Below are 26,034 nucleotides of genomic sequence, written 5' to 3'. Positions count from 1 at the left end.
GGTCCTCACCAGACATCACCGGCAACAATGTTGCTTATGGGCACAAACCCACCGTCGCTGAACCAGACAGGACAGCAAAAAGTGCTCTTCACTGACGAGTCGCGGTTTTGTCTCACATGGGGTGATGGTCGGATTCACGCTTATTGTCGAAGGAATGAGCGTTACACCGAGGCCTGTACTCTGGAGCGGGATCGATTTGGAGATGGAGGGTCCGTCATGGTCTGGGGCGGTGTGTCACAGCATCATCGGACTGAGCTTGTTGTCATTGCAGGCAATCTCAACGCTGTGCGTTACAGGGAAGACATCCTCCTCCCTTATGTGGTACCCTTCCTGCAGGCTCATCCTGACATGACCCTCCAGCATGACAATGCCACCAGCCATACTGCTCGTTCTTTGCGTGATTTCCTGAAGGATAGGAATGTCAGTGTTCTGCCATGGCCAGCGAAGAGCCTGGATCTCAATCCCATTGAGAACGTCTGGGACTTGTTGGATCGGAGGGTGAGGGCTAGGGCCATTCCCCCAGAAATGTCCGGGAACTTGCAGGTGCCTTGGCGGAAGAGTCGGGTAACATCTCACAGCAAGAACTGGTAAATCTGGTGCAGTCCATGAGGAGGAGATGCACTGCAGTACTTAATGCAGCTGGTGGCCACACCAGATACTGACTGTTACTTTTGATTTTGAACCCTCTGTTCAGGGACACATTATTCCATCTGTTAGTCACATGTCTGTGGAACTTGTTCAGTTTTATGTCTCAGTTGTTGAATCGTGTTATGTTCAAACAAATATTTAAACATTAAGTCTGCTGAAAATAAACGCAGTTGACAGTGAGAGGACATTTATTTTTTTGCTGGGTTTAGTTGTCCCTGACCTCCACCAGATAGTCAAAGAGTCGTGTGTAGAGGGCCTTGGCCAGGGCGTCTCGGGTATAGGTGGCTTGTTCTTGATTGAGTGTCACATCGATGGACTCAGACTTTCCACCCCACTTTGAGTCCATCTTTCTGCTGGTCAGTTTGTCTTGCAGACGCGTTGGGTCAACGCCCAGCAGATAGGCAGGGAAGGCAAGCACTGGGAGGGAGGAAAAACATACAGAACAAACAGAATACCTGAGCAAAATACATGAATTCCTGCTTTCATTATGGCAAAAGTGTGTTTTGGTGGCTATCCCTCTCTAATGTTTTTTCACCTTATGGGGACAGTTGCATTGATGCTTACTTGTGCATGTGGAGCTCTGTGTGCATGTATTCATGTGGAGCTCTGTGTGCATATGTTCATGTGGAGCTCTGTGTGCATATGTTCATGTGGAGCTCTGTGAGCATGTGTTCATGTGGAGCTCTGTGTGCATATGTTCATGTGGAGCTCTGTGTGCATATGTTCATGTGGAGCTCTGTGAGCATGTGTTCATGTGGAGCTCTGTGTGCATATGTTCATGTGGAGCTCTGTGTGCATGTGTTCATGTGGAGCTCTGTGTGCATGTGTTCATGTGGAGCTCTGTGTGCATGTGTTCATGTGGAGCTCTGTGTGCATGTGTTCATGTGGAGCTCTGTGTGCATGTGTTCATGTGGAGCTCTGTGTGCATGTGTTCATGTGGAGCTCTGTGAGCATGTGTTCATGTGCATGTGTGTGTATTAGGAATGTTTGTCTTCTCCCACTCACAGTCAGTGCTCTCCACCTGCCCATAGTTGCCGGCCTCTATGAAGCTGATGTTTCCAAGGTGCAGGATTCCTGTTATGATCTGCAGCCCCTGAGCCTGGTAGGCCTCCGGGATCCCAATCACATTCATGGCTTCCTGTGGACAAAACTCAACACTGATGTCTATGGTCCTGTGCAGAGCGCCATTACTGCTGGCTCTGACAACACACAAGGACTGGGAAAACACAATAGAACAGTATATTTAGCTAATATAAGCCTGTATTATGAATATAAATATGAGTGTCAATTTGTTCCCAGCGCTTCTGTGATGTCTCAATAAAGAAAAATAAAATGTGTACTCTGTTTTAAGCCCTGATGGCGTAAGGTACCATTGTCTCCTGAAAGTCCTTGCTGTCATTAGTTCCGTCCACTTTGTATGTCCCAGACTGGTTCAGGTAGTAGTAGTATTCTGGAGTCATGATGCCCAGGGCTTCTTTCTGCTGGGGGTTGGCTCCCTCTATTAGCTAAATACAACAGTTCAGACAAAACACAACTGAAAGTTACAGCACATGAATTACACATCAACAATTCACACCCAATTATGAAACCGTACAGAACCGTTAAATCTGTGCTGTAGGGTGAGAAAGTCAAACACATTATCATTGTGGGTTGTTAAGTTACTGCTGGCCTAGCTTGGTGCCTGACTGACCTGGTAGTAGACGTGGAAGTTCCTCTCGTTCTCATTCTGGCTCACCACCCTTGACTTCTCAAGAAGGAAGTTGGAGATTTTACCACCGTCCGGCTCTCCTCCTCTGCTGAACTGGATCTCAAAGTACTTACCCTGTTAGATCAGAACACACACAAAAACCTATCACTCAAATTAGACATGGTTCATTATTCTGACTTTGTGGTTGTGGTCCGGGGGGCAGGTAGCCTAGTGGTTAAGAGCGTTGGGCCAGTAACCGAAAGAGAGCTGGTATCGAAGCCCTGAACGGACTAGGTGAAAAATCTGTCGATGTTCCCTTGATCAGGGCACTATACCCTAATTGCTCCTGTAAATAGCTCTGGATAAGAGCGTCTGCTAAATGACTCGTATTTAAATGGGAATGGGTATGTGGCCCTATGTATTGGTAGAATGGAATTATCAGAGCAGTGACACGAGATGTACTATTGCTCTGTACCACAAGATGTACCACAAAATAATATATTTACATTACTACACAGCTGTTGACCCCACCCAGGATTTCACCTCATCTCAGTCTTCTCAAGCTCTTTCATCTCATTGTGTTGTTCTTCTATAATAGAGGCCTACAGTACAGCTGGGCACCTCAGAGGCAGGAAACCCCAGAGGTGACATGCACTCAGCTACAAAGCCTGCACTGTTGCATGTGGATGTGGTTAGGAGTTGAGGCTAACATCTCAGGATCTCAGCAGTAGGGAAAGGGGAGAGGGTGAAAGGTGGCTGTTGCATACTGCTGCTGTAGGTATATAGTCTGCAGAATTCAGATCACCTCTGGTAGAGCACAGGAAAAACAACAGCCTCTGTGCACAGTGTCTATAAGAATAGTTAGCACAGAACTAGCAGAAATGATCCGTTTACAGTACCAGTCTTACTTTATTAGCCCACACACAGTGTCTAGAGAGGAGGAGGAAGAACAAGATGAAGGGAGGCTGATTGCTGTACGTATCACTCACAAAGCGACTGGAGTTGTTGTTGCGGACAGTCTTGGCATTGCCGAAGGCCTCTAATAGAGGATTGGACTGGAGGATGATGTCCTTCACATGCTGAGAGACACATACAGAGAAACATCACAACACAGCACTTCAGTTTCCTTCACAGTCATTAGTAATGGTAATCCTAATAGTATAATAGTAGTAATAGTAATGCTAATAGTAGTAATAGTAATGGTAATAGTAGTAATAGTAATAGTAGTAATAGTAATGGTAATAGTAGTAATAGTAATGCTAATAGTAGTAATAGTAATGGTAATAGTAGTAATAGTAATGGCAATGCTAATAGTAGTAATAGTAATGGTAATAGTAGTAATAGTAATGCTAATGGTAATAGTAGTAATAGTAGTAACAGAAGGTAATACCTGCACTTTATCACCTCCTCCTGATACTTTGGAGATGTAACCCATAATGTATTTTGCAGCCACAGTCTTCCCAGCTCCACTCTCCCCACTGGCACAACACACACAAAACATACAGCCATATTAATGATAACCCTCTAATTTACACTGTATCAAAAAAACTTTTTGTGAAACTTGTTGTGAAGGTGATCTATGGCTGCACATGAGTTTCTGTTTCTTTTATACTAAACAGAAATATAAACACAACATGTAAAGTGTTGGTCCCATGTTTCATGACCTGAACTAAAATATCCCAGAAATGTTCCATATGCACATTAAGCTTATTTCTTTCAAATTCTGTGCACAAATTTGTTTATATCCCTGTTTGTGAGCATTTCTTCTTTGCCAAGATAATCCATCCACCTGACAGGTGTAGAATATCAAGAAGCTAATTAAAAAGCATGATCATTACACAGGTGCACCTTGTGTTGGGGACAATAAAAGGCCACTCTAAAATGTGTAGTTTTGTCAAACAACACAATGCCACAGATGTCTCAAGTTTTGAAGGAGCGTGCAATTGGCATGCTGAATGTCCACCAGAGCTGTTGCCGGAGAATTTTATGTTAATTTCTCTATCATAAGCTGCCTCCAACGTTGTTTTACAGAATTTGGCAGTATGTCCCACTGTTTAACGTATACTGTTTACAGGAAACTCACTCTACATCCTTAGATGAAGTTGAGTGGGAAAAGGAATGGGGTGGTGAAATAATTGTATTTAATGGACAAAGGAACTCAAAGGGTGTGATGATATTAATTAACAAACATTTTGAATATGAAAGTGGACGAAAAAAAGATTTGGCTCATTAATTTATATGGTCCAAATCAGGATGATCCACAGTTCTTCGAAAATATTTATACCAATTTATTGAACTTATGATCTAATCATTATGGTATGAGACTATAACACAGTGTTAAGTACCTCAATGGACCGTAAAGGTAATCACTCTACAAACTATCATCACCGTGCCCTTAAGGAAATCACAAATATTATGGACACATTAGAAATAGTGGATATTTGGAGACTAAAAAACCTCGACCTAGTGAGATATACATGGAGGAGACTTAATCAAGCTAGTCGTCTTGAATACTTTCTTATCTCTTTCTTTCTTGCATCAAAGGTTAAAAAAGTTTTAATAGGACACAGAATGCGATCGGATCATCATCTAATTGGCATTCACATAACTCTTATAGATTTTTCACGTGGACGGGGATATTGGAAATGTAAGTTTACTGGAGGACAACTTATTTTTAACCAAGACAAAATAATTTATTACTGAATTTTTTCAGTATAATATAGGTTCAGCAAATCTCCTTATTGTTTGGGATACCTTAAAATGTACCTTCAGGGGTCATTCAATTCAATATTCATCAATAATAAAAAAAGCAGTTTCTGGCTAAAGAGACAAGACTAACAAAAATAATTTGCAGAAACTCGTTACTGAAGACGGAGTCATCTATGATTCTCCGAATGATATTATAAAAGAGGAAGCTAATTATTTTAGGCAGATGTTCTCTTTTCCGTCTCATCCTTTCCCACTGAATGAAGATTATGCTAAGTAATTCTTTCCAAATAATATAAAAAATGGAAAATTAACAAATGTACAGACAGATCAGTGCGAAGGCCAAATTACAGAGGAATAACTTTTTGAGGCTATTAAATCCTTTCAGTCTGGAAAAACCCCAGGGCTTGATGGCATACCGGTAGAGGTATATCAAGCCTTTTTTGATATACTAAAAGCTCCATTGTTAGATTGTTTTAACTACTCATATAGAAATGGTAGTCTGTCAGGTACTCAGCAGGAAGGTCTGATTTTTCTATTATTAAAACAAGACCCAGATGGCAGCATAGCCTAGTGGTTAGAGCGTTGGACTAGTAACTGAAAGGTTGCAAGATCGAATCCCCAAGGTACAAATCTGTCGTTCTGCCCCTGAACAAGGCAGTTAACCCACTCCTACGCTGTGATTGAAAATAAGAATTTGTTCTTAAAACTTTTTAGGGATAGGGGGCAGCATTTTCACTTTGGATGAATAGCGTGCCCAAATTGAACTGCCTCCTACTCTGTCCCAGATGCTAATATATGCATATTATTATTACTATTGGATAGAAAACACTCTGAAGTTTCTAAAACTGTTTGAATTATGTCTGTGAGTATAACAGAACTCATATGGCAGGCAAACTTCCAAACAGGAAGTGGAAATTCTGAGGCTGGTGTTTTTTCTACTCATCGCCTATTCAAATCCCAGGAAGATATGGATTTGTTTGCACTTCCAATGCCTTCCACTAGATGTCAACAGGCGGTAGAACGTTGAATGAAGTTTATACTGTGATGTGGGACCGGATGGGAGGTGTTTCAGTCAGTGGTCTGGCAGATTGCCAGTTCCTTTGTCACGCGCATTCCTCATGATATCACCTTGCGTTCCATAACTTTTACAGACACGAAGGAATGCTCCGGTTGGAACGTTATTGGATATATATGACAACAACATCCTGAAGATTGATTATCTACTTAGTTTGACAAGTTTATTCGACCTGTGATATAACTTTTTGAAGTTTTTGTCCGACGTTATGCGTGACTTGCGCGAGCGTTTGGATATGTGTACTAAACGCGCTAGCAAAAGTAGCTATTTGGACATAAATAATTGACATTATTGAACAAAACAACAATTTATTGTCGAACTAGGATTCCTGGGAATGCATTCTGATGAAGATAATCAAAGGTAAGGGAATATTTATGATGTAATTTTGTATTTCTGTTGACTCCAACATGGCAGAGGAATGTTATTTATATTTGAGCACCGTCTCAGATTATTGCATGGTGTGCTTTTCCCATAAAGTTTTTTTGAAATCTGACACAGCGGTTGCATTAAGAACAAGTGTATCTTTAATTATATGTAAAACATGTATCTTTCATCAAAGTGTATGATGAGTGTTTCTGTTATTTGACGTGGCCCTCTGCAATTTCTCCAGATATTTTGGAGGCATTTCGGAACATGGCGCCAATGTAAACTAAGATTTTTGGATATAAATATGCACATTATCGAACAAAAAATACATGTATTGTGTAACATGATGTCCTATGAGTGTCATCTGATGAAGATCATCAAAGGTTAGTGATTAATACATCCTACATCCGGTTTGGAGCGAGCGGTCGCATTTGCATTCGCTCTGCAGGTAGTATAACTTTTCATTACATTTCATTACATTTCATTATAGTACAACGGTTTAATTTGTCTAACCTTAGCAATTTCTTCTTAGCTAGCTACTTAGCCGTCTGTGTATAAAAGATAATTGCGTAATTATCGTATTCCGTCGTCTATCGTAGTCCACACTGCTATCTGCCCAGCAGCTAGCAAACGTCCACCGTCTACCGAATAGTAGTATAACTTTTCATTACATTTCATTATAGTACAACGGTCTGATTTTCATTTTCATTACAGTACAACGGTTTGATTTGTTTGATCTTAGCTAGCTACATAGCCGTCTTTGCATCAAACATAATTGTGTAGTTATTGAGGTTCGCCAGCCAGCTATTTTCGCCCTAACGTAACGCAACGTAGCCAACACTGCTAGCTAGCCAGCTTGCCACCGAATAGCAGCATTGTAGAAACGAGTGCATTACAACGGAACGACTTGATCAGTGTAGTGTTGGCTGACTACACAGTTGTCTTTGCTATCTTTGATTTGTATTTGTTCGATCTTAGCTAGCTACTTAGCTGGCTACATAGCCGTCTTTGTATCGGTGATAATTGTGTAGTTATCAAGGTTCGCTGAGGTTCGCTAGCCAGGTATTCTCGCCCTAACGTAACGTAACGTAACGTAGTCAACCCTGCTAGCTAGCCAGCTAGCCACCGATTAGCAGCACTGTAGAAACGATTACATTACAACGGAACGACTTGACTTGTGTAGTGTTAGCTAGCTACATAGTTTTCTTTGCTATCTTTGTATGTAAGATAATTGTGTAGCTTTGAGTAATTATCGGTTAGCTAGCCAGCTATTTTTCGCCTGCCGCGCTGCCGTCCTCCTACCTAGCCAACACTGCTAGCTAGCCAACTTCTACCGAATAGCAGCACTGTAGAAACTTACATTACAACGGAACGACTTGATTAGCGTAGTGTTAGCTAGTTGTCTTTGCTGTCCTTGTATCCATGATAATTGTGTAGTTTAGAGAAATTTAGTGAAATTGTCGAGGTTACCTAGCCAGCTTCACTTTCAACAACGTAGCCACTGCTAGCCAGGCTACTTCACCAGCCAGCAGTACTATATCATTTTAGTCAATAAGATCTTGTATTTTATTTTTATTTTTTTGCAACGTAAGCTTAACTTTCTGAACATTCGAGACGTGTAGCCCACTTGTCATTCTAATCTCCTTTGCATTAGCGTAGCCTCTTCTGTAGCCTGTCAACCATGTGTCTGTCTATCCCTGTTCTCTCCTCTCTGCACAGACCATACAAACGCTTCACACCGCGTGGCCGCGCCCACCCTAACCTGGTGGTCCCAGCCCGCACGACCCACGTGGAGTTCCAGGTCTCCGGTAGCCTCTGGAACTGCCGATCTGCGGCCAACAAGGCAGAGCTCATCTCAGCCTATGCGTCCCTCCAGTCCCTCGACTTCCTGGCACTGACGGAAACATGGCTCACCACAGATAACACTGCTACTCCTACTGCTCTCTCTTCGTCTGCCCACGTGTTCTCGCACACCCCGAGACCTTCTGGTCAGCGGGGTGGTGGCACCGGGATCCTCATCTCTCCCAAGTGGTCATTCTCTCTTTCTCCCCTTACCCATCTGTCTATCGCCTCCTTTGAATTCCATGCTGTCACAGTTACCAGCCCTTTCAAGCTTAACATCCTTATCATTTATCGCCCTCCAGGTTCCCTTGGAGAGTTCATCAATGAGCTTGATGCCTTGATAAGCTCCTTTCCTGAGGACGGCTCACCTCTCACAGTTCTGGGTGACTTTAACCTCCCCATGTCTACCTTTGACTCATTCCTCTCTGCCTCCTTCTTTCCACTCCTCTCCTCTTTTGACCTCACCCTCTCACCTTCCCCCCCTACTCACAAGGCAGGCAATACGCTTGACCTCATCTTTACTAGATGCTGTTCTTCCACTAACCTCATTGCAACTCCCCTCCAAGTCTCCGACCACTACCTTGTATCCTTTTCCCTCTCGCTCTCATCCAACACTTCCCACACTGCCCCTACTCGGATGGTATCGCGCCGTCCCAACCTCCGCTCTCTCTCCCCCGCTACTCTCTCCTCTTCCATCCTATCATCTCTTCCCTCTGCCCAAACCTTCTCCAACCGATCTCCTGATTCTGCCTCCTCAACCCTCCTCTCCTCCCTTTCTGCATCCTTTGACTCTCTATGTCCCCTATCCTCCAGGCCGGCTCGGTCCTCCCCTCCCGCTCCGTGGCTCGACGACTCATTGCGAGCTCACAGAACAGGGCTCCGGGCAGCCGAGCGGAAATGGAGGAAAACTCGCCTCCCTGCGGACCTGGCATCCTTTCACTCCCTCCTCTCTACATTTTCCTCTTCTGTCTCTGCTGCTTAAGCCACTTTCTACCACTCTAAATTCCAAGCATCTGCCTCTAACCCTAGGAAGCTCTTTGCCACCTTCTCCTCCCTCCTGAATCCTCCTCCCCCTCCCCCCCCTCCTCCCTCTCTGCAGACGACTTCGTCAACCATTTTGAAAAGAAGGTCGACGACATCCGATCCTCGTTTGCGAAGTCAAACGACACCGCTGGTTCTGCTCACACTGCCCAACCCTGTGCTTTGACCTCTTTCTCCCCTCTCTCTCCAGATGAAATCTCGCGTCTTGTGACGGCCGGCCGCCCAACAACCTGCCCGCTTGACCCTATCCCCTCCTCTCTTCTCCAGACCATTTCCGGAGACCTTCTACCTTACCTCACCTCGCTCATCAACTCATCCTTGACCGCTGGCTACGTCCCTTCCGTCTTCAAGAGAGCGAGAGTTGCACCCCTTCTGAAAAAACCTACACTCGATCCCTCCGATGTCAACAACTACAGACCAGTATCCCTTCTTTCTTTTCTCTCCAAAACTCTTGAACGTGCCGTCCTTGGCCAGCTCTCCTGCTATCTCTCTCAGAATGACCTTCTTGATCCAAATCAGTCAGGTTTCAAGACTAGTCACTCAACTGAGACTGCTCTTCTCTGTATCACGGAGGCGCTCCGCACTGCTAAAGCTAACTCTCTCTCCTCTGCTCTCATCCTTCTAGACCTATCGGCTGCCTTCGATACTGTGAACCATCAGATCCTCCTCTCCACCCTCTCCGAGTTGGGCATCTCCGGCGCGGCCCACGCTTGGATTGCGTCCTACCTGACAGGTCGCTCCTACCAGGTGGCGTGGCGAGAATCTGTCTCCTCACCACGCGCTCTCACCACTGGTGTCCCCCAGGGCTCTGTTCTAGGCCCTCTCCTATTCTCGCTATACACCAAGTCACTTGGCTCTGTCATAACCTCACATGGTCTCTCCTATCATTGCTATGCAGACGACACACAATTAATCTTCTCCTTTCCCCCTTCTGATGACCAGGTGGCGAATCGCATCTCTGCATGTCTGGCAGACATATCAGTGTGGATGACGGATCACCACCTCAAGCTGAACCTCGGCAAGACGGAGCTGCTCTTCCTCCCGGGGAAGGACTGTCCGTTCCATGATCTCGCCATCACGGTTGACAACTCCATTGTGTCCTCCTCCCAGAGCGCTAAGAACCTTGGCGTGATCCTGGACAACACCCTGTCGTTCTCCACCAACATCAAGGCGGTGGCCCGTTCCTGTAGGTTCATGCTCTACAACATCCGCAGAGTACGACCCTGCCTCACACAGGAAGCGGCGCAGGTCCTAATCCAGGCACTTGTCATCTCCCGTCTGGATTACTGCAACTCGCTGTTGGCTGGGCTCCCTGCCTGTGCCATTAAACCCCTACAACTCATCCAGAACGCCGCAGCCCGTCTGGTGTTCAACCTTCCCAAGTTCTCTCACGTCACCCCGCTCCTCCGCTCTCTCCACTGGCTTCCAGTTGAAGCTCGCATCCGCTACAAGACCATGGTGCTTGCCTACGGAGCTGTGAGGGGAACGGCACCTCAGTACCTTCAGGCTCTGATCAGGCCCTACACCCAAACAAGGGCACTGCGTTCATCCACCTCTGGCCTGCTCGCCTCCCTACCACTGAGGAAGTACAGTTCCCGCTCAGCCCAGTCAAAACTGTTCGCTGCTCTGGCACCCCAATGGTGGAACAAACTCCCTCACGACGCCAGGACAGCGGAGTCAATCACCACCTTCCGGAGACACCTGAAACCCCACCTCTTCAAGGAATACCTAGGATAGGATAAAGCAATCCTTCTGCCCCCCCCCCCCTTAAAAGATCTAGATGCACTATTGTAAAGTGGCTGTTCCACTGGATGTCATAAGGTGAATGCACCAATTTGTAAGTCGCTCTGGATAAGAGCGTCTGCTAAATGACTTAAATGTAAATGTAAAATTAATTTTATCTCTATTTCTGTTTTTGTGACTCCTATCTTTGGCTGGGAAAATGGCTGTGTTTTTTGAACTTGGTGGTGATCTAACATAATCATATGTTGTGTTTTCGCTGTAAAGCATTTTTTAAATCGGACACGGTGGGTAGATTAACAAGATGTTTATCTTTCATTTGCTGTATTGGACTTGTTAATGTGTGAAAGTTACATATTTCAAAAAAATATTTTTGAATTTTTTCAGCGGAAAGTTGTGGGGGGGTTCCGCTAGCGGAACGTGTGTCCTAGAAAGGTTAACTGACTTGCCTGGTAAAATAAAAATATAAAGACCCAGTCTATCTAAAAAACTGGAGGCCCTTACACTTCAATGTTGTGATGCAAAAATACTAGCAAAATGCATAGCACTCAGAATTAAAAGGGTTTTACCAGGTATTGTTCATCCTGATCAGACACGTTTTTTACATAGGAGATAATATACGACAACTACTAGAAATAATAGAACATCATGTAACATATAAGAAGCCAGGAATGGTATTTACAGCGGATTTTGAAAAGGCATTTGATAAAGTAAGACTGGATTTTATTTATAAATGCCTGGCTTTTTTCAATTTCGGTAATTCTCTTATAAAATGGGTAAAAATAATGTATAGCAACCCCAGGTGTAAAATAGTAAATAACGGCTACTTCTCAGAGAGTTTTGAATTGTCAAGAGGAGTTGAACAAGGGTGTCTGCTGTCACCATATCTATTCATTATGGCCATCGAAATGCTAGCTATTAAGATCAGATCCAATAACAACATTAGAGGATTAGAGGCTTAAAAACAAAGGTGTCCATGTATTTTATATCACCTTTATTTAACCAGGTAGGCTAGTTGAAAACAAGTTCTCATTTGCAACTGCGACTTGGTCAAGATAAAGCAAAGCAATTCGACACATGCAACAACACAGAGTTACACATGGAATAAACAAACATACAATCAATAATACAGTAGAAAAATCTATATACAGCATGTGCAAATGAGGTAGGATAAGAGAGGGAAGGCAATAAATGGGCCATGGTGGCGAATTAATTACAATATAGCAATTAAACACTGGAATTGTAGAATGTGCAGAAGAGGAATGTGCAAGTAGAGGTACTGGGGTGCAAAGGAGCAAGATAAATAAATAAATACAGTATGGGGATAAGGTAGATTAGATTGGCTATTTACAGATGAGCTATGTACAGGTGCAGTGATCTGTGAGCTGCTCTGACAGCTGGTGCTTAAAGCTAGTGAGGGAGGTCAGAATCTCCAGCTTCAGTGATTTTTGCAGTTCGTTCCAGTCATTGGCAGCAGAGGAGAGGCGGCCGAAGGAAGAATTGGCTTTGGGGGTGACCAGTGAGAAATACCTGCTGGAGCGCGTGCTATGAGTGGGTGCTGCTATGGTGACCAGTGAGCTGAGATAAAGCGGGGCTTTACCTAGCAGAGACTTGTAGATGACCTGGAACCAGTGGGTTTGGCAACGAGTAGGAAGTGAGGGCCAGCCAACAAGAGCGTACAGGTCGCAGTGGTGGGTAGTATATGGGGCTTTGGTGACAAAACGGATGGCACTGTGGTAAACTGCATCCAATTTGTTGAGTAGAGTGTTGGAGGCAATTTTGTAAATGACATCGCCGAAGTCGAGGATCAGTAGGATAGTCAGTTTTACAAGGGTATGTTTGGCAGCATGGGTGAAGGATGCTTTGTTGCGTAATAGGAAGCCGATTCTAGATTTAATTTTGGATTGGAGATGCTTAGTGTGAGTCTGGAAGGAGAGTTTACAGTCTAACCAGACACTTAGGTATTTGTAGTTGTCCACGTTTTCTAAGTCAGAACCGTCCAGAGTAGTGATGGGCGGGCAGGTGGGCGGGTGCAGGCAGCAATCCGTTGAAGAGCATGCATTTAGTTTTACTTGCATTTAAGAGCAGTTGGAGGCCACGGAAGGAGAGTTGTATGGCATTGAAGCTCATCTGGAGGTTAGTTAACACAGTGTCCAAAGAAGGGCCAGAGGTATACAGAATAGTGTCGTCTGCGTAGAGGTGGATCAAAGAATCACCAGCAGCAAGAGCGACATCATTGATGTATACAGAAAAAAGAGGCCCGAGAATTGAACCCTGTGGTACTCCCATAGAGACTGCCAGAGGTCCAGACAACAGGCCCTCCGATTTGACATACTGAACTCTATCAGAGAAGTAGTTGGTGAACCAGGTGAGGCAATCATTTGAGAAACCAAGGCTGTTGAGTCTGCCAATAAGAATGTTGTGATTGACAGAGTCGAAAGCCTTAGCCATGTCGATGAATACGGCTGCACAGTAATGTGATATCGTTTAGGACCTTGAGCGTGGCTGAGGTGCACCCATGACCAGCTCTGAAACCAGATTGCATAGCGGAAAAAGTGGGATTCGAAATGGTCGGTAATCTGTTTGTTAACTTGGCTTTCGAAGACCTTAGAAAGGCAGGGTAGAATAGATATAGGTCTGTAGCAGTTTGGGTCTAGAGTGTCTCCCCCTTTGAAGAGGGGGATGACCGCGGCAGCTTTCCAATCTATGGGAATCTCAGACGATACGAAAGAGAGGTTGAACAGGCTAGTAATAGGGGTTGCAAATATTTCGGCAGATAATTTTAGAATGCCGATGACTCAAGTTTTATATTAAGTCCTCAAGCTAGATCCCTACAATGTCTCATTTAAGATCTAGATACATTTTCTGTACTCTCTGGACTAAAACCTAATTATGATAAGTGTACAATATTACGTATTGGATCCTTAAAAAATACAACTTTTACATTACCCTGCAGTTTACCTATAAAATGGGCTGATGGTGAAGTATACATACTCGGTATTCATATAAAGCTCTCCACAATGAATTTCAATAGAAAACTTGTAAAAATAGACAAGATCCTGCAACCATGGAGAGGTAAATACCTGTTTATTTATGGAAAAATGACCCTGATTAACTCCTTAGTCATATCTCAGTTTACGCACTTACTTATGGAGCTGCCTACTCCTGATGATTCATTCATTTTTCATCATATGAGCAAAAAATATTTTGCTTTATCTGGGACGCTAAATCAGACAAAAGAAAACATGCCTATCTATATAATGAATATGAATTGGGTGGGTTGAGATGATTAAATATAAAAGCACTAAACCTCTCTCTAAAAGCTTCACTCATTCAAAAGTTTTATTTGAACCCTAAATGGTTCTCAAGTAGATTAGTAAGAAAAGTGCATCCATTGTTTAAAAATTGCCTTTTTGCCTTTGTGCAGATTGCCATGTCTCATTTTTGATTAATTGAAAATTATACTTTTTTCAAAGTATCTCTCTTTTTCAAACAAGCATTGCAGAGCAGGCTACAATTTCAATTTCATCCCCCTGAAAAGATAGAACAATATTACAACAAATATTATGGCTGAACTCAAATGTGCTGGTTGATAAAATACCTGTATTTATGGGAAAGATGTTTGAAAAGGGTATTTTGTTCTTAAATTATATTGTAAATTGTAATGGTAGAGTTATGTCCTTCATGAGGTTATCAGAATTGTACGGAAAGGTCTGCTCAATCCAAGAGTACAACCAATTGATTACAGCATTGCCCCAAAAATGGAGGAGGCAGGTGGCAGCGGGAGGAGGTAGGGAACTGGTCTGTCTGCCCAAATATAAAGGATCAAAACTGGCGGAGGAATAAAAATAGCATAAATAGGAAAGTATACCAGTTTCATTTGAGGACCAGGTTGTTGACAACTGTGCATTACAGATTAAAAAATAGTTGGGAAGAGATTTTTGATGTACCGATTCCATTGTACAGGGTGTATGAGTTGATATATAAAACAAGGCAAGATTCAATACTTTGTGCTTTTCAGCTAAAATTATATATAGAATTCTTGCCACCAACAAAATGTTGAATATTTGGGGCATAAAATCATCAAACCTCTGCAGATTTTGTTGTGAGGATACAGAATCAATAGACCATTTATTTTGGTATTGCCCTCAAGTAGCCTATTTCTGGTCTCAGGTTCAGGAATGGCTGAAAATGCATAGCCTTGATCTAAAATTGGCCCTAGAAATAGTACTGTTAGGAGATCTAGAGAGACCGGGTCAGTCAGTTACTAATATACTAATAGTCTTAGTAAAAGTATTTATTTTCATCTCGCAATCTGTGGATTCTATTCGATTAGATAGATTGAAATTGTACATTAAACATCACAGTATAGTTGAAAGATATGAGTTGCATAGAAACCCGAAGTGGGTGGCCAGCAGAGATAGATGGGATGGGCTGAGGGAAGCTGAGGGTTGGTATGTGGAATTGGAGACAAGTGGGAGTGGAGTTGCTGTGTGAGAGAGAGAATGATGGTCAAAAGATAAAGGGGGGAAAAAAGTCAAAATAAATCATAGTAAAAAGTACATTTGAATGACACTAAGTGGCAGTGTTTTTACAACTAATGCCGGTTTGCCTGAGGCTGATGCCGTGCAGGTGTTTGTACACATGCATATACACACACTCTCATTCAAATAAACACATACAAGAACACACACATACATGTAATAGTGCCAGACATACACACAAACATATACAGTTGGCATTGCTGTTATGATTTCAGTTGTCCTTGATGTCCTTTGTTTTAAATGTATTATTTTGTTTTATTTTTTTGCATTGTTGTTTGCTGTTTTCTTCTGTCTTTTCCTTTTTTCTCTTTAGCTCATTCTCTTGGTTGTTGGTGCATTGGGGGGTTCTTGGGGGTGGGGAATGGAATTAATTGTATTTTTTATTTAGTTTTTTCTTCCTGGGCGGGACTGCGGGAAGGGTCTCGAATGGTTGAGAGACAGCTATTGGGGAACTGTGGAGGGATGTTGGAGGGTTCGGGTTCACGTTTTTTGGCCTGGTGGTAGATCGGTCAACATGGCCTTGAGCAGGGCATTGACCCTGGATGTGTGTCGCTCTGAATGGGAATCTGTTGGATGACTGGTATGATGTGGTTATTGAGTGGCTTCACTGCAAGTATATTGTATGTTTCGAATATTCAATAAAAAAATCAAATCAAATCAAAATAACAAATAATAAAGTATGTCCCACTGGCCTCATAACCAATGACCACGTGTAACCATGTCAGCCCGGGACCTCCACATCAGGCTTCTTCACCTGCGGAATAGTCTGAGACCAGCTACCCGGACAGCTGACGAAACTGTGGGTTTGCACAACCAAAGAATTTCTGCACAAACGGTCAGAAACCATCTCAGGGAAGTTCATTTGTGTGCTCGTCATCCTCACCAGGGTCTTGCCCTGACTGCAGTTCAGAGTCCTAACTGACTTCAGTGGGCAAATGCTCACCACGGATGGCCACTGTCACACTGGAGAAGTATGCTCTTCATGGATGAATCGCAGTTTGTACCAGGCTGATGGCAGACAGCATGTATGGCGTCATGTGGGCGAGCGATTTGCCGATGCCAATGTTGTGAACAGAGTGCCCCATGATGGCGGTGGCGTTATGGTATGGGCAGGCATAAGCTATGGACAACGAACACAATTGCATTTTATCAAAGGCAATTTGAATACACAAAGATACCGTGACGAGTTCCTGAGGCCCATTGTTGTGCCGTTCATCCGCCGCAATCACCTCATGTTTCACCATGACAATGCACAGCCCCATGTCTCAAGGATCTACACAATTCCTGGAAGCTGAAAATGTCCCAGGTCTTCCATGGCCTGCGTACTCACCAGACATGTCACCCATTGAAAATGTTTGGGATGCTCTGGATTGACAACGTGTTCCAGCTCCCGACAATATCCAGCAACTTTGTACAGCCATTGAAGAGGAGTGGGACAACATTCCACAGGCCACAATCAACAGCCTGATCAACTCTATGCGAAGGAGATGTGTCGCGCTGCTTGAGACAAATAGTGGTTTTCTGATCCACGCCCCTACCATTTTTTTAAGGTGTCTGTGACCAACAGATGCATATCTGTATTCCCAGTCATGTGAAGTCCATCGATCAGGAACTAATTTATTTATTTTGATTGACTGATTTCCTTATATGAACTGTAACTGAGTAAAATCTTTTAAATTCTTGCATGTTACATTTATATTTCTGTTCAGTGTAGTTAGAAAGGAAATGACACACTAACTGAGCTTTGGTTCTTTGTTAGTTCTGAGAAAAGCAGTGAGAGTAAATGTTTTTGGGTAGAATGACGCACATGAGAAGGCCTAAGGTGCGTCAGAGAGAGGCACAGAGAAGAACTAGGACTACATACTGCCTGCCAGCAGAAAGAGATAGCAGTTATGACACTGGTATAATAACACACCTGATAATAACACACTGGTTTTCCTGATCAATCATCATGTTCCTGTACATGTTATCAGTCAGGGCGTAGATGTGGGGAGGGTTTTCATACTGGGCCTTTACATGGAGAAAGATGGACAGAAAAACAAGAGAGAGAGAGAGAGAGAGAGAGAGAGAGAGAGAGAGAGAGAGAGAGAGAGAGAGAGAGAGAGAGAGAGAGAAGAGAGAGAGAGAGAGAGATTAATTTACAACTATGGTGGCCTCCCGGGTGGCGCGGTGGTCTAGGGCACTGCATCGCAGTGCTAACTGCGCCACCAGAGTCTCTGGGTTCGCCCCCAGGCTCTGTCGCAGCCGGCCGCGACCGGGAGGTCCGTGGGGCGACGCACAATTGGGCTAGCGTCGTCCAGGATAGGGAGGGTTTGGCCGGTAGGGATTTCCTTGTCTCATCGCGCTCCAGCGACTCCTGTGGCGGGCTGGGCGCAGTGCGTGCTAACCAAGGGGGCCAGGTGCACGGTGTTTCCTCCGACACATTGGTGTGGCTGGCTTCCGGGTTGGAGGCACGCTGTGTTAAAGAAGCAGTGCGGCTTGGTTGGGTTGTGCCTCGGAGGACGCATGGCTTTCGACCTTCGTCTCTCCCGAGCCCGTACGGGAGTTGTAGCGATGAGACAAGATAGTAATTACTAGCGATTGGATACCACGAAAATTGGGGAGAAAAGGGGATAAAAAAAATAATAATAAAAAAAATATATATATACAACTATGAAGGTAAACAAGGAAGTGAATGGGAATACGGTATAAAGACCAAAGTATATGTTGAACAATAGGATGGTTTACTCACAGCCCCTTGGTAGAGTTCAATTTCCCGGTCAGTGAAGTATGGCATCTGTTTGAAAGGGTTCACTGATATCAACACAGAGCCAATATAGGTCTGCACATGACAGTTAAGGGTGTTTCTGGTGAAATCACAGAATATGATATTGAAACAATCACAGCGAAATTGTTGATTTATGTAAACTTTTCAAAAAGATAAATATCCCAAACCATACATTAATTTCATCCGGACTGGATTACACACACAAATATAATGCTTTTTTTCACACAAAGAATGAAGTAAGTCCCGAATGTGCAGTAAAATATGTACTGAAAACACGGAAGTGTGCTGTTGAGTCACAAAGTGCATCCAAAAGAGGAACAGTGCAGTCCTATTATTGCATACATTCATGTGTGTCTGCGCATGTGAAGAAGTTGAGTGAGTACATATGTGTGGTAGGGGGATGAGGCAAGGATGGTATGTATGTTTGTTATTGTGTTGTTGCTACTGTGTGAGTACAAACATCAGCTGTGCTCACCCATGATATAGAATGGAAGGACCTAATGCTATGGGCCAGTGGAATGACCTCAATGACCTCAATTCTCAAATGGTTTAAAAGCCATTTGTAACAGTTTTTTGTTTGTGTGTGTATATGTGTGTATGCCTATAAATACATCAGTCTGAGAGTGTGTAAGGGAGCAGGTCGTGTCTCCACAGTGTACTTCCCTGCTGTATTTCTTCTGAAGAGACATTTGTGAGAAGTGATGAAGGAAGGTCCCTAACAGACAATGAAACAGGATACGAAGATGTAGTCATCCATGTATCTCTTCTTCAGGTTCTCCACGATGGCGTCTTCGCTGATCTTGGACAGCAGCACCATGTCGTCCACACCACTCTGCTTGACATTCTGACTCTGCCAGTGATACTTACTGCCCTGCAGGAGAGAACGGTCAGGGTTAGGAAATGCACACCCTTTTTATTTGTAATTGAGGCAGAGAGAAAAGCAGAGGTAGATCTATAGATGACCTAGTTCATACTGAATGTGAGTTACAGAACATTATGAGAGGGTATCTACAAACAGGAGGGGTATAGAAAACCAGAGGAAGCATGGGCCAACTGTAATTGGAAGGCATGTGCACCAGTAGACATCAGAGAGAAGTTTCTCGGCAGCAGGGTCTCTCTGTGTGTAACTGTGTCATTAAGAATGTGACTAACTGTGGTTATCAGTACAGGAAGCTGAGGACAGTTACCCGGCAACGCTCTGTAGATGAGGTGAGCATATGCCAATTTGGCCATCTCTGTAAAGTACTGCTTCCCACTCTGATCTACGACAGTGATAACCAGTAGTTGTGGTATCTATTGAATATGCTATCTTTAGGAGTCTGTGGAATGGGAGGGGACTCAGTTTAAAGTATACCATTGGACCACAGATAGAGCAATGAGACAGATATTTCACAGGATGTATAAATGTGAAGCATCTGGTTCGCGTTTCCACTCACTCCCAAATATGGTGGTGAGAGGAAGCCCAAACATTTGATCTCGATACAGTTTTCTGTTTCCAAAACTAGAATCTGTTATGAACAGAGTAGACTAAGTTTTGTAGACTTTACCCGTACAACTGCATTGTTTAGAAGGAGTGCAAAGGCGAATTGAGTTATCGCACACACGCGCTTCACAGAGTAGGCGTTCCCTAAAAGAAATATGCAAATACTTGCTAGAACACACCAATAGGCTGTCACTAGCTCTTGCTTATTCTGTCCACTAGGATTTATTTGCTCCCACTGGAACCGACATCCTGTGGTCTATCTTGGGTTAGTTATACAAATCTTTGATTGGGCCATGGTTTGGTGATTTCTTTACACAAAATTAATGTAGTGCATTTTAAAGTAACTGCCAAAAAAAAGACTCTCCTTTCATTTTCTGCTTCCCTCCCATTCCTATGCCTTCAATATGATGATGACATCCACCACATCGTGCAGAGAGTTTCCTGACTTCCCTATCACCACATAAAGAGTTGAGTTGAACCAGGTTTGGCCAACGATGGTGTATTACACTGCATGATATGATCTTAGCCTTGTTTGGGTTCCCAACGCTGTTTTGTTTTGATGTGTGGTGGATCCTGAAAATAGGTCTAACATGATTACTGTGGTCTGAGTTCCAACTCTCTCAACCTTCTAGTTGTAATATTTGTGTTGTGGAGAAATGACCAGGCAGGAGACGGGAGTACAGTTAGTTTTCCTTTAGTCAAAACCTCTCGTGCTCTACAGTTTTTCCCGGGCACACTCGTGCGCATGTGCATTTCCTATTAGGTGAGGTAACGTACACTGTCGTAATACATCACTGCTTAGTAACAGCATAGTAACTAATATAAACAGATGTAGATCCCAGATACTACACTAGTGATAACTTTGGAGGAGAAGGTTGTAATACATATGTATATTGGAACCCCAGTGAGTCAGTCAACTCTCTGGCCAATCAATCAATGATCTTCAATTACAAATAAGCTACCATGAACATTAGATACTGTAAGAAAACAAGCAGTACTTCAGTCCTTGAGGGCCGGCAATTGAATCTCTGTTGTAAAGAATGATGCCTACTTTTCATGTGAACAACCTGACTAAGGCTGTTTGTTTGTCACACATTTCACACCACATCCATAAGTATTCGGCTCAGCACACAGAAATGGCGTCAGCTGGGTGAAACCAAGGTTCTGACTGCTTTAAATAGCTAACTGCTGATTTGACTGCTGATCCAGTGCTATGCTAAAATAGCCCACTTGCTGCTGTGTAGTGTCAGACCTGGGAGATGCTTTGTGTGTTCAGAGAGGACTACTGTAATTCATTCCATCTGTCATCACTGTTGTGACTCACTCACTACTGTGAGTGAGTCAGCCTGTTGCAGAAAAAAGTTGTGACAATGCATCCAAAATCAATCTATCAATGAAAGAAGTCTTATTGTAAGCTTACTCCGCTATCTTAGAAAATCTTTTGTGTGTTTGCGCATCCAGCAAGGGGCCGGATCTGTGCTTGGGAGTCTGTGTGAGGAGGAAGTATTGTGCTAGAAACTACAGGCCCCTCTGTCTCTCTGTCAGGGCTGCTGCACTTCCCTTCTCACGCCTCACCACTACATCTTGTGAAACCCTCTCCACTTTTCAACACGTCACTGCTGCTCTTCCATTCCAGACAATACTACAGAACTTCTTTAAACAGTTCACCCTTACATTTACATTTCAATCCAGAGCGACTTGCCGTTAGTGCATTCATTTTAAGATAGCTACAGTGCCTTGCGAAAGTATTCACCCTCTTGGCGTTTTTCCTATTTTGTTGCATTACAACCTGTAATTTAAACTGATTTTTATTTGGATTTCATGTAATGGGCAGACACAAAATAGTCAAAATTGGGGAAGTGAAATTTTAAAAATGACTTGTTTCAATTTTTTTTAAAGAATAACAAACAGAAAATTGGTGCGTGCATATGTATTCACCCCCTTTGCTATGAAGCCCCTAAATAAGATCTGGTGCAACCAATTACCTTCAGAAGTCACATAATTAGTTAAATAAAGTCCACCTGTGTGCAATCTAAGTGTCACATGATCTGTCACATGATCTCAGTATATACACACCTGTTCTGAAAGGCCCCGGAGTCTGCAACACCACTAAGCAAGGGGCACCACCAAGCAAGTGGCACCATGAAGACCAAGGAGCTCTCCAAACAGGTCAGGGACAAAGTTGTGGAGAAGTACAGATCAGGGTTGGGTTATAAAACAATATCCAAAACTTTGAACATCCCACGGTGCAACATTAATTCCCTTATTAAATAATTGAAAGAATATGGCACCACAACAAACCTGCCAAGAGAGGGCCGCCTACCAAAACTCACAGACCAGGCAAGGAGGGTATTAATCAGCGAGGCAACAAAGAGACCAAAAATAACCCTGAAGGAGCTGCAAAGCACCACAGCGGAGATTTGAGTATCTGTCCATAGGACCACTTTAAGCCATACACTCCACAGAGCCGGGCTTTATGAAAGCAAACATGTTTGGTGTTCGCCAAAAGGCATGTGGGAGACTCCCCAAACATATCGAATCAGTCAGATGAGACTAAAATTGAGCTTTTTGGCCATCAAGGAAAGCGCTATGTCTGGCGCAAACCCAACACCTCTCATCACCCTGAGAACACAGTGAAGCATGGTGGTGGCAGCATCATGTTGTGGCAATGTTTTTCATCGGCAGGGACTGGGAAACTAGTCAGAACTGAAGGAATGATGGATGGTGCTAAATAGAGGGAAATTCTTGAGGGAAACCTGTTTCAGTCTTCCAGAGATTTGAGATTGGGACGGAGGTTCACCTTCCAGCAGGACAATGACCCTAAGCATACTGCTAAAGCAACACTCGAGTGGTTTAAGGGGAAACATTTAAATGTCTTGGAATGGCCTAGTCAAAGCCCAGACCTCAATCCAATTGAGAATCTGTGGTATGACTTAAAGATTGCTGTACACCAGCGGAACCCATCCAACTTGAAGAAGCTGGAGCAGTTTTGCTTTGAAGAATGGGCAAAAATCCCAGTGGCTAGATGTGCCAAGCTTATAGAGATATACCCCAAGAGACTTGCAGTTGTAATTGCTGCAAAAGGTGGCTTTACAAAGTATTGACTTTGGGGGGGTGACTAGTTATGCACGCTCAAGTTTTCTGTTTTTTTGTGTTATTTCTTGTTTGTTTCATAATAAAAAATATTTTGCATCTTCAAAGTGGTATGAATGTTGTGTAAATAAAATGATACAAACACCTCAAAATCAATTTTAATTCCAGGTTGTAAGGCAACAAAATAGGAAAAATGCCAAGGGCGGTGAATACTTTCGTAAGCCACTGTAGGTGAGACAACAACATATCACATATCTCAGTAAGTACATTTTTCCTCAATAAAGTTATCAGCAAACTCAGTGCTAGTAGGAAAAGAATGAGCAAGGGTTAGACCTTACCCAGCTCCTTAGGAACAATAGTCCCCTCTACTGCTAGTTTTCACATTTGATAGGACTCTTTTTAATGCTTTTGATCAGTATTGTCATACCTACATGTACTTTCTCTCTCATGTCTTGTTAACTTCATGAGAATACAATCTCTGGTTAGGAAAAAAACAGGTTGTAGCAGCAGCAGAGAAGTTTTATTAACTACTCCATAGTGTACAGCACATTCTTACACAAATGTGAGGACATAGGATTCAATCAATGCTTCTATCCCTCTTGACTAGAAACACTCACCATAACCTGAGTGGATACTAGCAGGGCTTGTCAGTCAAAAGAGGAAAGGACAGCATATTCTCCATTTAAGGAGTTAGAGTCTCTACTACTTGATGTCCACTACCTCCTGTTCTGCAGCACTTTGTTGTATGATTTTTGTTGACAAGAGTGATAGAAGACAACAGTTATCTATTTTCCTTTCATCATCTGGACATAAAATGAACACACACTGAGCATCACTGTGCTTCCCCTTTGGTTCTAAGTCAGCTGTTGCCAGGCTCCAGAGTGTGATAAGTGCCAGCATCCGGGCATAATGTGAGAGCCCACTGTACAGCTGAGTCAAGTGACCTCAACCTAACATATAAGGCTATGTTCTTCAGAAAGTCTGTGAGATAGAGGAAACCATCACAGGAGGCTGTTGAGGGGAGGATGGCCCATAATGGCTCATAATAATGACTGGAATGAAATTAATGGAATGGTTTTAAACACAAGGAAATAATTTGCTTGATCTGTCAAAGCTATTCCATGAATTCTATTCCAGACATTACTATGAACCCGTCCTCCCCAATTGAGGTGGCACCAGCTGCCTGTGCTCAGCATATACAGTAGATGGAGAGGATAGACGAGTCCTAGTGAGGAGAGTCTGCAATAGTCTAGGAATGTGTGTGGTGTGTTACCATCGTGCCGGCGGTGCGTGTGCCCCTCTTCTTCCACGGTCCTGGACCAGGTGTTCAAAGTCCAGACTGTGTGTGTCGGTAATCCCACACTAGCCCCTTCACAGCACGACCATCACAGTCAGGAAGTCTCTAGCACGCACAGTCACACAGACAGAACAGCCACCTAGAAGACTTTAACATTCAACACGTTCAAACGTACTTCCTCATACTCCCACAGACCCAGAGCGAAACAAGAACTGCTCTGCCACAGACTTAAGAGGACACAGACACACACACACACACACACACACACACACACACACAGATACACACAGAGATACAGACACACACACACACACACACACACACACACACACACACACACACACACACACACACACACACACACACACACACACACACACACACACACACACACACACACACACACACACACACACACACACACACACACACACACACACACACACACTCATCCTATATCTATACCACTTCTACTCTGTTGCATTTTCAATTCTTCATTTAGTCATGGTCTAAGTGTTTAGACCTAATTAACAGTCAATGTTGATACTGTTAGGGGCTGTTATATCATACATTGTTAAAGTCCATAACAAACATAATCTTTGATACAGACAGTATTTTCATATCATGAATAACCCCTCTATAACATACCAATAATTTAACCGATGGCACTTCTGTGTTTAATTTCCCATCTCACTTTACATGACGCTTCAGTTGTTTACTAACTACTCCACCCAGACTGTGGTTAGTCTCTCATCTTTAACATCTGAAAGGCTTGCAGTGAATGGCACTACACCCATAACGAACTTTAAAACGTTTAATTAAAGAGACATTTTAAAAAGTGTTTTTACATGACATGTTCACCTCTGATTTAGACACTGTCTCCTGTATTCCTGACCCTGAGTTGGCTCTAGAACATGTATCCTCCATGTTTATTCCTCTAGCATATTAACATGCCCATTTTAAACAATACAGCATCAAAGATAGATCTAACTCTTGGTTTTCTTCTGTGCTATCTGAGCCCATTTAGATGAGAAATCGGGCCTTGGCCAAGGCAAGAAAAACTGACTGCAGTGGACAGTGGTCTGCTAGTACTTCTACATTTTGGACAACAGTAAATGCACTGAAGCATACAAATTCCTCTTCTTCCCTGCCTTAGCAAGTTCTGTCTGACTCTGGCATCAAACTGAGGAGAAAGGGATAAGTGATGCTTTTAATAAACATTTTATTTCGGCAGGCTTTTTATTTGAGAGAAACTGTGGTTTAATTGACCCTGGTCAGTCAATCGACTGCTCTTCCCTCTGTTCGCCTCTAGCTGAATCGCCGGTTAACTGTCAACTTCTAGTGAATCTTTGTTTTCATGTTAACAATTTACTATCTGTGGTGCTAGATGCCTTGCTTAAGATTGATGTAAAAACAATCCAATGGGGCTGATATGCTTGATCCATTTTTGCTGCAGCTCTCTGCCCCCCTGATTGCTGAATCATTAACCCATATTTTTTACCTGATGATTATATTTGGTACTATCGCCAAGGTTTGGATGGCGGCCCATGTTCTCCCCCTTCACACAGCCGGTGACCCTTGTGACCTAAATAATTATCGCTCTATTTCTAAACTTTCTGCCTAGCTAAAATATTAGAATCCTTGATTAATTCTCAGCTAAGATCTTTCTTATCTTTGAAAGGTATCCTAAATTTACATCAGTCAGGGTTTAGACCAGGTCAATATCTCTGCTGAATCCCTAG

The 26,034-nt window shown here is 43.2% G+C and overlaps 1 protein-coding gene across 2 annotated transcripts in view; it reads right to left on the bottom strand.

Moving 5' to 3' along the window:
- The window catches only part of myo1f (myosin IF), a 36,319-nt gene that overhangs the window by 6,104 nt on the left and 4,181 nt on the right, over positions 1-26,034 (bottom strand). The window contains exons 1-10 of one of the 2 annotated variants that reach the window (XM_055861331.1): positions 24,269-24,477; positions 19,159-19,290; positions 18,384-18,473; positions 17,568-17,662; positions 3,726-3,813; positions 3,325-3,414; positions 2,339-2,470; positions 2,019-2,153; positions 1,654-1,786; positions 869-1,065 (exon numbers count right to left, since the gene is read on the bottom strand). In XM_055861331.1, coding sequence (XP_055717306.1) covers positions 869-1,065; positions 1,654-1,786; positions 2,019-2,153; positions 2,339-2,470; positions 3,325-3,414; positions 3,726-3,813; positions 17,568-17,662; positions 18,384-18,473; positions 19,159-19,290; positions 24,269-24,271 — 1,095 coding nt within the window. In that variant the 5' untranslated portion in view covers positions 24,272-24,477. Of the gene's footprint in view, positions 1-868; positions 1,066-1,653; positions 1,787-2,018; positions 2,154-2,338; positions 2,471-3,324; positions 3,415-3,725; positions 3,814-17,567; positions 17,663-18,383; positions 18,474-19,158; positions 19,291-24,268; positions 24,478-26,034 lie in introns of those variants that run through there. The other variant, XM_055861332.1, reaches the window with a different exon arrangement.

Source organism: Salvelinus fontinalis, chromosome 14, assembly GCF_029448725.1.
Source record: "Salvelinus fontinalis isolate EN_2023a chromosome 14, ASM2944872v1, whole genome shotgun sequence".
NCBI classification, from domain to species: domain Eukaryota; kingdom Metazoa; phylum Chordata; class Actinopteri; order Salmoniformes; family Salmonidae; genus Salvelinus; species Salvelinus fontinalis.
This window is presented reverse-complemented; position numbering and strand designations above follow the sequence as displayed.